At 42.9% G+C, this 12,022-nt stretch overlaps 1 protein-coding gene across 1 annotated transcript; it reads right to left on the reverse strand.

The window, feature by feature from the left end:
* Positions 1 to 2,709: 2,709 nt before the first annotated feature.
* On the reverse strand, positions 2,710 to 11,518 carry LOC131240470 (uncharacterized). Its single transcript, XM_058238720.1, has 5 exons — positions 11,504 to 11,518; positions 10,640 to 10,945; positions 10,447 to 10,527; positions 9,919 to 9,976; positions 2,710 to 3,188 (listed from the first exon to the last, which is right to left on the reverse strand). The coding sequence occupies exons 2-5, from the start codon at positions 10,843 to 10,845 to the stop codon at positions 3,141 to 3,143; spliced, it is 393 nt and encodes a 130-aa protein (XP_058094703.1). The 5' UTR covers positions 10,846 to 10,945; positions 11,504 to 11,518; the 3' UTR covers positions 2,710 to 3,140.
* Between the last annotated feature and the right edge of the window lie 504 nt (positions 11,519 to 12,022).

Consider the following 12,022-nt stretch of genomic DNA (forward strand, 5'->3'; position numbering starts at 1 on the left):
AGAGAAACAGAATATAAAGGTCTGATATCTTGGCGGGAAAAAAGAGCAGGGGCAAAATGGGCACTGGAGAGTTCGCTCATACTCCGGCCGCTTGTGACACTTGATAAGCAGGCACTCAAAACTTGTATGCGAGACATACCGTAATTCACATTAAACCGACTAAGTTGTCGGATCTCCCAAAATCATATTGGTCAAACAATCCTAACCTCTGATTGGGGTACACGTGTTTTTTGAAAGAGTGATGTGGGATATTTTCATTTCTAGCCGTCCAATAAATATCCACCAATGGAATAGTTAGAGGATCGAATAAGGGTAATTTTTCGTTCATGTTGCATCTAAACAGGGACGGACAATTTGGACAGTTTAATTTACAATATTTGGATTCCTTGTATGCAATTTGTAAGCATGTGTGCGTCATCCATCACACTCTGCAAGCGTATCAAAGGTTTTATTATGGGTAAGTGGAATTGGATCGGCCGATTTACACTTTCAATATCTGAAGCATATGGCATGTTGCTTGCTGGTGTGTATTGCCTGATGAATGGCCCGGATCTCTCACACGTGTTCCGCACCTCATCAAATCACAACCCTCTGAAGGCGACCATCTGCCCCCACATGCCTGCGAGGCACATCTGGGGCTACCTGACATGCCCCAAAAGTCCAGCTGGTCCGTCGATCAGGTCGGCTAAACGTACGAAGAAATGAACAGCTAAAATGTTGAGCAACGGTCCACGTTCAATGCACATGTGACGTACCTTTTTAAGAAGGTTGGCTTGGCATGTTGGAGGATATGATACAGTGGTCGCTGATCAGGTGATGTGGTGATGTGTTGGGCACCGTGGGGCCCACCGTGATGTATATGTTTTATATCCACACCATCCATCCGTTTTTTCAGATCATTTTAGGGCATGAACCCAAAAACGAAGTAGATCCGTAGCTCATGTGAACCACACCATAGGAAACAGCAGTGACTGAACTCCCATCATTAAAAACTTTCCGGGAGCCACAAAAGTTTTGGACCAAGCTGATATTTGTAATTTTCCCTGCATCGAGGTTTCTGTGACATTATCAACAGGTTGGACGGCAAATAAAAATTACAGTGGGCCCTAGGAAGGTTTCAACCGTGGGTGTCATTATCCCCACTGTTTCTTATGGTGCGGTCTACTTGAGCTTTGGATCTGCTTCATTTTTGGGTTTATACCGTAAAATGAGCTTGCAAAACCGACTGTGTGGATATAAAACACATACATCCCGGTGGGCCCTACAGCGCCCAACACATCACCACCGCTCGGCAGCATCACCTAATCCGCCTCCTTATAAAGCAAAGCTGGTTGAACGCTAATAAGGTGGATCGCCAATTACGGTAGCATCTAGAAAGCACTTTTCAAAAATTAATTCATCATTCACGTTGGACCTCAGGCTGGCTCCCAAATGGGTCGGTCGTCCCATATAAATATAATGAATAGGCGCCTAATCCGGTAGGCCAGGCCAGCCAGTTCAAAATCCAAAGCGAGCCTATACTGGCCCCAGGCCCACCTTTTGCCAGGCCTTTTGGGCACATATACGGTAGAGCCCACTGGATGAAGATCGTGAATGGAGTCATGCATGTAGGGAGAGTAGCTATACAACTGCTCCTTACACTGCAGTTAGACGAGACATGAGCTAGTGTACTTCTTCGGCAGTCAGCTTCTCACACGTGTGGAAATTGGCATGCATGAGCCACGTTAGTCATCAGGAAGGTCTCTCTGTAGCTCCTTGGCCCAAAAAATCAGACCGCTCTGCTCATTAGAATAGGGCCACACGTGCAAAACAGCAAAAGAAGACCGTTGAAAGAAATTGACTAACTGGTTTTTTGTTTTTTTTTTTTTTACCACCATGGCCTACCAGATGATGGGACGAGGTTTATTTTGAATCTAGGCATGTTTCCGGTGACCATCCCTGATAAACGTCCCAGATCGCACGTGCTATGACGACCTCCTTTTATTGGAGAACGAACGTTTGAACCAACTGGACCAGATGGTTTGGATCAGTTCATTGCATCAAACAGGCTTCTAGCTCACCTGATCCATCTCCATGGCTGGTCCGACCATGCAATCCGGGTATCTCCTTCCCCCATTTACAGTGGGACACATCGGATTAATGGCCTGGATCATCGAATCATGTGTCTCAGGTACAAAATGGTACAGTGCATTCGTTGAGCAACCAGCTCATATCCAGCTCAGTGCTGCGACTCGGCCATGAATGAAAGCAAAAGGCAGAATCAGCCCGATCTTGAGCAAGCTTCCAAAACAAAATCGAAAGGGCAAGTTCCAGTAGCCCAGTCCCCAGATCACCTGCGGGGCAAATATTCTGGTGAAATGCATGCATTGATAACCAAAAAGAAAACAATTAGGAGAGCTGTTTAGATACTCTGGTTGCACATGACACTTGATGCTGGGCCACAGAGATACAGTACACGGATCATATGCCAACTTATATTAAACCTGCTAAATTGTGGGAACCACCGTCTATAGGTTATAGCCCAAAAATCAGATTGCTTGAATGATCCTAACCTCTTATTCATGAACATGTTTGTTGCAATAAGACAGTTGATATTTTTCATTTTTAACCATCCAATAAATATCCATGAATCTGATGTTTGGACAACCAAACTATAATAAAATAAGCATAAACTTTGGTTCTCAAATAAATACATGAGGCATTTTTGGATTACCGAAAAGACATGAAGCAATATCAATTTGAGGGAAGAAGGTCATCCAAGTACCCCGTCGGGGAATGCAGATTGCAGAACAATACAACGTAATAAAGATACTCAGCAAAGCTCACAGGCCTAATGCCAGTGGCAGAATTTGAGGACAGCCCCTGATCGCTTTCAAGGGTGGGCCCCTGCTTTTGAGGATGGGGCACGGATGACAATGAGAGGTGCCATTTGAGAAGTCTAACATCCTTTTCCCCCTTTCTCAGACAGCATTGCAAAACATGTTTCGAAGGAAAGAAAACAAAAATGTTCTGTTGAGACAACAAGTCTTTGCGGCTTGTTCATCAACACCATATAAACACCTCTAGCAACAGAGATTGAAAAAGGAAAGGAAAAAAATAGAAAGAAACAGAAAACAAATTATTTCTTCTGCATGGCCAACTTAGTCTTTTGCATCCTCTGCTTTCATCTTTTTCTCCCACCTGCGCTTCTGAGGAAGTAGAAGTGCCCAACAGGAAGAAGACGAAAGATGTCAAAAGATACACAAGCAAGAACATGAGTGCCAATTTAAAATTGCATACAGGCATGCATAACGATCGATGAATAAGAATGTAAGAGCTTTTGAAATATTCCTAACAGCCCCATGCAAAGCCCAATTCAGGACTTCACATGTTTATCTCTTATGAAGGGGAGAAGGGGAAAAGCCACTGAGAAAACATAGAGATGGCAATCTTTGGTAATTCCCACTGGACTATTGGTGTGCTTGGTTGAATAATTGATGCTTTGATTTCATAATTCACACAGAACAGGTGTGCCAGTGATCACGTAGCTTCTCAACGGCAGTACCACACACAAAACCTTAATGTTGAAGTGGGAGTTACATGAATGTCCTTAGAGATGCAGTGAATTCTGGACAGCTTATTGTGTGTGAGATGGAGAGGATCCATTTTGAGTCGTGATGGTTTTCCTCTCATGTGAAAAGCATAGAACCTAGTTGTGTGTTGTGCTTCACTTAAAGGAGAAACAAATATACATGCTAATGTTGGTAGAATGCTAGAATCTTGGAGTCAAAAACAAGGGAAGTTCATATCTTATGGTCATGGCGGTCTTCGTGTTTCTTGTTTTACAGGCATTATAAATGATTCTACATTTTTATGTAATGTTTAGTTTTTACAAGAATGACATTCAATGCTATGTTATTTGCTAGGCATATTCTTATTTGCATTACCTGAATGCACTGATGGTTGGCTAAACCTTTTTTAGGGCTCCAAAGGGTTACGGGGTCTGTTGTCTCCTCTTCTAATTGTTGTAGTGGATGAGGGATCAAGTAGGATGATTTCAGAAGAATTGAGGAAGGGATATTCCAAGGGCTTGTTATGGGGGAAAATGGTTTCCAAGTGTCGCATGTCCGGTTTGCTGATGACACTTGTTTCTTTGTAATCCGAGTGACTATACTTTACACTTGAAGATGATCCTGAGATAGTATGAGGTTGTTTCAGAACAGATGATAAATTGGCACACATCTGTAGTTTTTGGGAGTTACAATGGAGGAGAGCAAAGTTTCCTGAACCGCTTCTTTGTTGGGGTGTAAAGCCAGTTCGTTCCCTACCATGTAGTTGGGCCTTCCTTTGTGCAAGGAAAGCCTTTGAAGAAGTTAATCGGAGGCTACTGGCTTGGAATAGAGTATCTATCTTCTGGAGAAAGAACCACATTGATGAAGTCTGCCCTTGCCAACATGCTAGTCTAATACATGTTGCTTTTCCAATCCCTAGAGACCGTTGTTTACAACTTGGAAAAGATACAAAGCGATTTTGCAGCAAGGGTGGGAGGAAAAAGGGAAGTACCACTTGGTAGCTTGGAAAAGGGTGTGCACTGTGCAAACCAAACAACAGGGTGGCTTGGGCATTTGAAACCTCCAATTCATGAATTCCGTACGCTTGGGTAAATGTCTTTGCAGGGTTCTCTACCGATGAGAATGATGTCTGGAAAGTGGGGATTAGCTCAAGCTATGGTACAGATGATTTGGGGTCACATAAAACTTCTACAAGTCTCCCTAGGAAGGGCTGTCATCCTCCTAGGGAGGTTGGCTTTTACCCAACAAAATCTTTATGCTCGACCACCTTCGAAACATAAAGCAAGTTGCTGCAAACAGATATTATTTGTGCCTTCAAGTGGAAAGATAGCTCTCTTCCTATTCATTGCCTGTTTCTCAAGGAGTTTGGAAGTTCATTACACGGCTACTTGGAGCTCTTTGGGTAATGCCTTGGCCAGCCAAGAACCTAATGGAGGCTTGAAATTTTGGCTTTAATATGACAAGGGACAGAATTCTATGGCAACTCGCTCTATCAGCATTTGGTGGTCCATTTGGAGAGAACACAACAGTAGAACATTCCGGAATAATAAGAGGTGCATCGGCTGGGTAGCGAAGCTTACAAGAAGAAGAATCATCTTGCTGGCTTCTTCTTGAAGAGAAATCAGGGGTGTTCATGTCTCAGAACTCGAGAGAAGCTGGATGGAGGTTATTGAGTGCGACCCGGCCCCCACAATTGAGAATTTGGCAATTCCATTGCTCCTCTTCTGAAGGTTATAACAAGCTTAACTTTGACAGCCAGCTCCAAAGGAAATCCGGGCCCATCAAGTATAGGGGAGTTATTCAAGATGTCCTTGGCTCTTTTGCTAGTTGTATTGGGGTGGTGGACTGGCAGGTTCTAATGAAGCAGAAGTCCAGACTATTTGGCAAGGAATGAAAGGACTACTTTGGCTGAATGCTCCCCCTTCTCTAACAGAATGAGATACAGCAAATGCAATCTGGTGGGCCTCTTTTCCTGGACAATAGCCTTGCAGGTTCCCTTGGATGGAAGGGATTAGAGATATGAAAGCAACTTAGTTTCATTCTTTCATGCCCATAGAGAAATGAATGCTGCCGCCGACACTCCAACCAGGAAAAAGACTGATCTTGTGAGCCTTGTAACTGGTGGGTTCCCTCCCCTTGCTGTCATTTTCTTTTTCTTTTAGGGAGAGGGAGAGGGAGAGTGGAGAAAAGGTCATTACATTCTACAACTAGATATAACTCGAAATTTGAACTGGCATGAGAGAGAGATAGAGAGAAAGTTGGGTACATTCTACAGCTAGATATAACTTGAATCAGTTCCATCAAATAACCATGGCCCTCCGCGAGCTCCACGGGAACTCTGGTGTCTTGTGGGGGTTCATCAGAAGAAAGAGTGAAAACAAATGTAACTAGAGATATGGGTTCAGTTGCATATAATTTCAAATCAAATACTTGTAGCTAAATACAATTAGGGCGTGTTTGGATTCACGTTTTGGTTGTATTGTATTGTATCCGGTATTGTTCATGTATACGTTGGGCGATATTCAAAATACATCCAGCGGAGACGTGCCACTAACCAATGTTTGGATAGGACGTATTACTCTAGCATGTATACAATTTCATGTCAGATCAATGTTTGAAAACGATCGGATAAGGGCCACACGATGTATATACGTACGTGTAGTGGGGCCCACTCACTGTTCCATTGAATGATCTGGGTCGTTCATTCACTTCAGAGGGTGGGCATTACCCTTGCCTAGGTGTCCTTTCGTTTCTATGCAAACTATTACAGAATCTCAACCGTTAAACATGAAATGGACGGCGAAGTAAACACCCTCATGGGCCACGCTGATTTCACTCCAAAAGCACTCCCTTCCGGATGGTTTTTCGTCCTAAATCCAATGGACGAAGTGGATTTTCCAAAAAGCTTCAATAAGTGGGCCACCAAACTTCACAGAGTCGACGTACGTCGACTCTGTTGCGAAACAGAGGTTCCGTCTTTTCGTTGTGGGCCACCATCATGCAGTGAAATGTGGATCTGAACTGTTCATCAGCTAGAGGGAGAAAAACCCATCAAAAACATGTTGACCTTTCATGGCCATGTACTTCCTCATGATCGTTATAATTATCAAAAGAAGACCGTTCGGCTGTTGTTTCAGCTTGATTGTCTCAGTGGGCCACATCATCGGATGATCAAAGCTCACCATTCATGGTTTAAATCTCGAGGAAGATAATGGACCGTGTGGATTTGTCAAAAGACGGCCATACTGGGCATTACCAGCAACACAGTGAAAGAAGAAAATGTTTTCTTCCTATTTACGTCTGGCTGAACGTCCGGCCGGTTGCGTGGTACAATCCCATCGATGATGCAAAGTGGTTCTCGGGCGTATTCGCGCGCGTTGAATGCGTCGCCCGCCGTTCGTTTCCAAACGAGGGACATGTCCCATCAACCCCACTAATACGATACTATACACTTGAAACCGTGAATCCAAACACGCCCTTAAAGTTGTTGGGCACAATCAAGACACCAATAAGTAGCTGAAAATAGCCAGATTACCTGGCTGAATTTGCATGATGAAAGATACATAGATTTCCTAGGAGATTGGATATGGCAACATGAGGCACTCATGCATAGCATTTCATCAGGAAGAAAATTGGACTACTTAGAAAGCAGTAGATAGAAATATATAAGGCAGACAAGAAAGGCAGCTCATGTGCTTCTTAGATGATGCCTAGTGCTTTGCCAAACAAGTTATATACAAGCCCATATGATTATGTATCCATACATACATTAGCATGTGCCCATAGGCTCTTTTCCTTTTCCTTTTTTAATTTCCTTTTCCTCTTTTTTAAAAAGGCTAAGGTTTATCAAGCATGTACATCTGAAAACACTTCGTGAATCACGCCCCCTAAGGACCTGATGTAAAACAACGGTACATTTCCAATTCATTTTGGCAACTCCACCCCCACCCTCGGTGATATCTATCATTGCATTGGCTCCTGAGTGGGTATGGATAACCCTAAAATCTTCAAACCCCATAAACAAAATCACCCAGGTATGGCATGGGTCCAACTTTTTCACTTCAAGTTGAAGTGTAGAACACAGAGATGGCACACATTTCCAAGTCTTTTGGTAGAAATGGGACATCAAGAGATTAAAAATTCAATAAAAAGCCAACGACAAACAGCATACAAGCCAATAGCAAGAGGTGAATTATTGTCACTCAGCATCAGCAAAACCTACAGAAAATAAGGGGGCGCACCGAGACCGAGATCCAAGCCATCCCAAAGGGCTTAAAAACCGAGACTCCAATCACCCAAAAAACAACATTCTCCTCCAACATGAAGCTCAGCAACCATTAAAATGTGGAGGGCCCATTCAAAATCCAATGAGGCAATTGAGCACCTAAAAAAGCTAATAGGGACACATTGCAAATAATTCTGCCCCTGCGTGAGAATGGCCCATCCATCCAACCAACAGTCACCTCAGAAACCGACCTGTTAATCACCCAATGAACCTAGAGATCTGATAAAGATGCTGCCAGTCCTAGCTATCCGACATTGGAGAAAAAGATGGTCTGCTGATTCTTCATCCATTCTACACATGACATGCATGTTCAACCATGAGAATTTTCTCCTAGTGGCACTCCACGCAAATGCGTAAACACTTAGAGGCTTGGGACCTTTCCAAACTTTAGTAAACAGAAGAGGGGGATCAAGAAAAGAGATTTAGAGAAGAAGTCTCTCCTAGGCGCCCACTTCAAAATCTTACCATCCTCCGCTGACGCATCGATATTCGTCTCCCAAAGCTTATAAGCAAAATAAAACGCACCCATTTCTTCATCATTAAGATTCCAAACATGGCTAACCTACCTGCCGAATATCTACATCTTCACAATCATATGTAATTATGGTAAGTTACTTGAACATTTGAATGCATGACTGAATTGAGACCAATCACTCGGGTCAATCAAAAGAATGTGAACAAATTGTATTGGCATTCCCTGCAATTCATAACTGCAAATTATCCCTCAAATTGCAGCTACATTCTGTCCAACTTGAAAAGCACCGTCATTGCAATTAGCTTATCCTCAATCCAAGTGCTGAGGAAACCTATACCTCGTAATTCCATTGTATCATTCAGAAGTTCCGCCAATACACTTTATGGTGTGTTTGGATGCATCATCAAACTGAACTGCAATTATTAATCCAGTACCTGCCTGTTTGGATTCACTAAAACATAAATTGATGAAACTCAGTTGTTTGTTTTTGTTAATTTCTCTGAAGTGTCATTTCCATTTCCCTCTCATTTATTTTTTTTTAAATGCCCCTTTTTCATTTCCTTGCCCATGCATAAGAAACATCATTTCCAATAAAGGAAATGAAAGAAAATGGCCCCACTATTAATAAGTACCCGACATGGTAATTATATATGTCATTGCCCATCCTCTAAATGCCCCAAATGTGCAACCATTCATCTTCAAGTGCCCCACATGTGATAGTGTGTCACATCACATGTGCAAGATGTGCCCCCATCCATCTTAAAGCACCAGCCACCACCCATCTTTTAGTGCCCCGCTATTAATGTGCCACATGGAACACATGTCACCCTCGTCTTCAAAACACCCTACATGTGCTAACATGCCAACATGCCACGTGCTATGGAGCCACATGTGCTGCATGGCCACTGTCCATCTTTAAGCACTTCACATGCATGACATGTGTCCATGTGTAGCATGTGCAACAGTGCAACCGACCGCCTTCAAGTGCCCCCATGTGCCAATGTGCCACATGGGTGGCATGTACAATCACCCATGTTCAAGTGCCCTGCCTGTGCCAATGTGCCACATATGCAACAATCCATCTTAAAGCCCATGCATGTGCTAATATGTCACATGCGTGACATGTACAACCGCCCATCTTCAACGTGCCACACTCCAATGTGACACTTGTGCAACATGTTTCACCCTACATGTGCTAGTGTGCCACATGCGTTGTCATCCATCTTTAATCATTCCACTTGCACCACACATGACAACATGCTACATGTGCAACATGTGCCACCATCCATCTTCCAGCAGTTCATTTGAGAGACGCTGTTACAAGCACACAAAAAGACTGGAAACTGGTATGTATAACCCAAATTGTAATAGAATTGCAATCTACTCCATAATCTTCCAAACATCCAATGTTTTAATTAGTTTCAGAAATGTGTGGTCCTTATTTATCCTTCTGTTACTAGGATTTTTTTCAGCATTGCATAAAAGCAAACAGTCACGAGAAAAAATTAAAAAATTAAAAAGCATATGCCTTCCAAAGCTTTACAGCATAAATTCAAGTACAGAAAGGATTTTACTCCTAGGAGCTTTAAGTAGATACCAAAACTGACCTTGTAATCCAGTAACATTTGCGGCATTTTCTTCATCAGCTCAGCAGTATTTGCCCTCCTGAAATTAACAAGAATACCAAAAAATTAAATTAATTAAAATTATACTCTTACATTATAATTTCACCAAAAGAACATAATAAAATACAACCCTAATGTGTTTGGAAACCACAAAAAATGTATTTCATCGGATTTTGAGTCAGCACCCGTCCGAAGTATACCAGCGGGTAAAATTAAATATGAGATTTTGGTCGACTCAAGCATCCAACAAGCCTGAAACTTCACCATGCGTCTGTTGTGATGGCGAATTTGATGAAGGGTTCAGATTTTTGAAAGCATCTCAAGTTTAACACGTGTGTGAGAGGCAGTCAAGCAATGCCTAGAGAATTAATTGTTTTTTAAAAATAAAAATAAAAACGGTAAGGAGTAGCTTTCTCTACTTCCAACTATCACTTGCAGATTTAATGGAAAAAAAAAATGAAAAATGAGTGGCATCCAAGCACGCCATAAAAATGAAAGAGAGAGACGGACTTCTCTGCGGAAATTCGGTCGCATTTATGCCCTTTCCTCTTGCTTCTCATCTCTCCCCTCGGACGATCGTACGGCCAATCCCTGTGAATTAGAAATTCCAATAAAAATAAATAAATAAAGAGAATGAAAGAGATTGAAGAAAGAAATGGAATGGAATATTAAGGGGTGAGAGAGAGAGAGAGAGAGAGTATACTCTCCAGCGAGTAGGACTTCTTTGCGGAGGCGTGCACGATGGCGCCCGCTAAGGCCAAGGGGCTTCCATGCGCCGAGGTGCCAATATCCCCAAACGCCCTTGGAGAGCTCGTCTTTGTACTTGGCCAGCTTCTCTCTCCATGGGTACTGGTATCCGCTCACCGCCTTCGCTGCGGATTTCGCCGCTTCCGCAGCTTTGCCCGCCATTCTTTCTCTGCGACGCTGCGCTCTCTCGGTGCTACCACGATCGCTCCCCCTTTCGAATCCGAGGCCTGTGCTATACTGCGCCGGATGCGCTGGATCTCATCTCCACGTTGAAATCGGATTGCGTACTGAGTTACTCAGTACGCTTTTATCGTACTGAGTAAACTCAGTTGGGCAATACCGTGAATGTGAATGGGTTATCCACACCGTCCATATGTTTTTCCAGCTCATTTTATTGGTTAATCAGGAAATTGAAGAATTCCCAGAGCTCAAATGTGCCACACCACAGGAAACAGTGGTAATAATGACTGCCACCGTTGAAACCTTTGTAGGACCTACAATGATGTTTATTTATCATCCAACCTGTTCATGAGATTACACGGATATAGATGAAGGGAAAACACAAATAACAGATCGATCCAAAGCTTATGTGGCCCCGAGAAATTTTCGACAATAGAATTTCAATTTACACTGTTTTCCATGGTGAGGTCCACTTGAGATTTGTATATACTTCATTTTTGGGTAGAGCACTCAAATTATCTCTTAAAATGGATGGACGGAGTAGATAACATATGTAAATTATGGTGGACCACACTGAGTTTATTCAGTACGCTTAGCGTGCTAAGTTGCTCGGTACGCAATCCGCGTCCCTCGTTGTTACCTCACCTTGGAACCGCTGCGAACGGATCGGGTTCGATGGGATACCCTGACTACCCGAGTTACTGGATCCGCATCCTTCGAGTCCTCGTCTCTTTCTCGGGGTTGTGGCCCGTTGAGACGGGGCTCAGGCCTAAAAAATCAGAATTTTAAATAGAGTTGGCCCGAGCCCGAAACAGTTCAAAATCCTGGCAAGACTTACCCCAGGCCCGGCCGCGCCCGTTGACAGCCCTAACTGGGAGAGCGAATTAGTTGTTACCCGGGTAACAGCCTAGTGGGTGTTACCCTAACCGCATGGGGGCCACCCTGGTACATTCACACGGTCCATCTGTTTTTCATCTCATTTTAGGATGCTATCCTAAATCATAAAAAGATTCAAATAACAAGTGGATCATACTAATAGAAACAGTGATGAATAATTATTAAAAAAAATTATGGGCCACAACAGTTTTAAAACAATATGAATAACCATTTAAAAAAATGTGGGCCACAAGTTGGATTGCAAATTAACAATTTGATAACA

The sequence above is a fragment of the Magnolia sinica genome, chromosome 3 (assembly GCF_029962835.1).
Source record: "Magnolia sinica isolate HGM2019 chromosome 3, MsV1, whole genome shotgun sequence".
In the NCBI taxonomy this organism is placed as follows: Eukaryota; Viridiplantae; Streptophyta; class Magnoliopsida; order Magnoliales; family Magnoliaceae; genus Magnolia; species Magnolia sinica.

Excerpts from the sequence above, each read along its gene's own strand:
- LOC131240470 (XM_058238720.1), bottom strand. The coding sequence starts at position 10,845 with ATGGCGGGCAAAGCTGCGGAAGCGGCGAAATCCGCAGCGAAGGCGGTG. Across the intron at positions 10,528-10,639 it reads GAAGTCCTACTCGCTGGAGA|GGATTGGCCGTACGATCGTC; the intron begins GTATACTCTCTC and ends TCTAATTCACAG. Across the intron at positions 3,189-9,918 it reads AAATGTTACTGGATTACAAG|AAGCGCAGGTGGGAGAAAAA; the intron begins GTCAGTTTTGGT and ends CTACTTCCTCAG.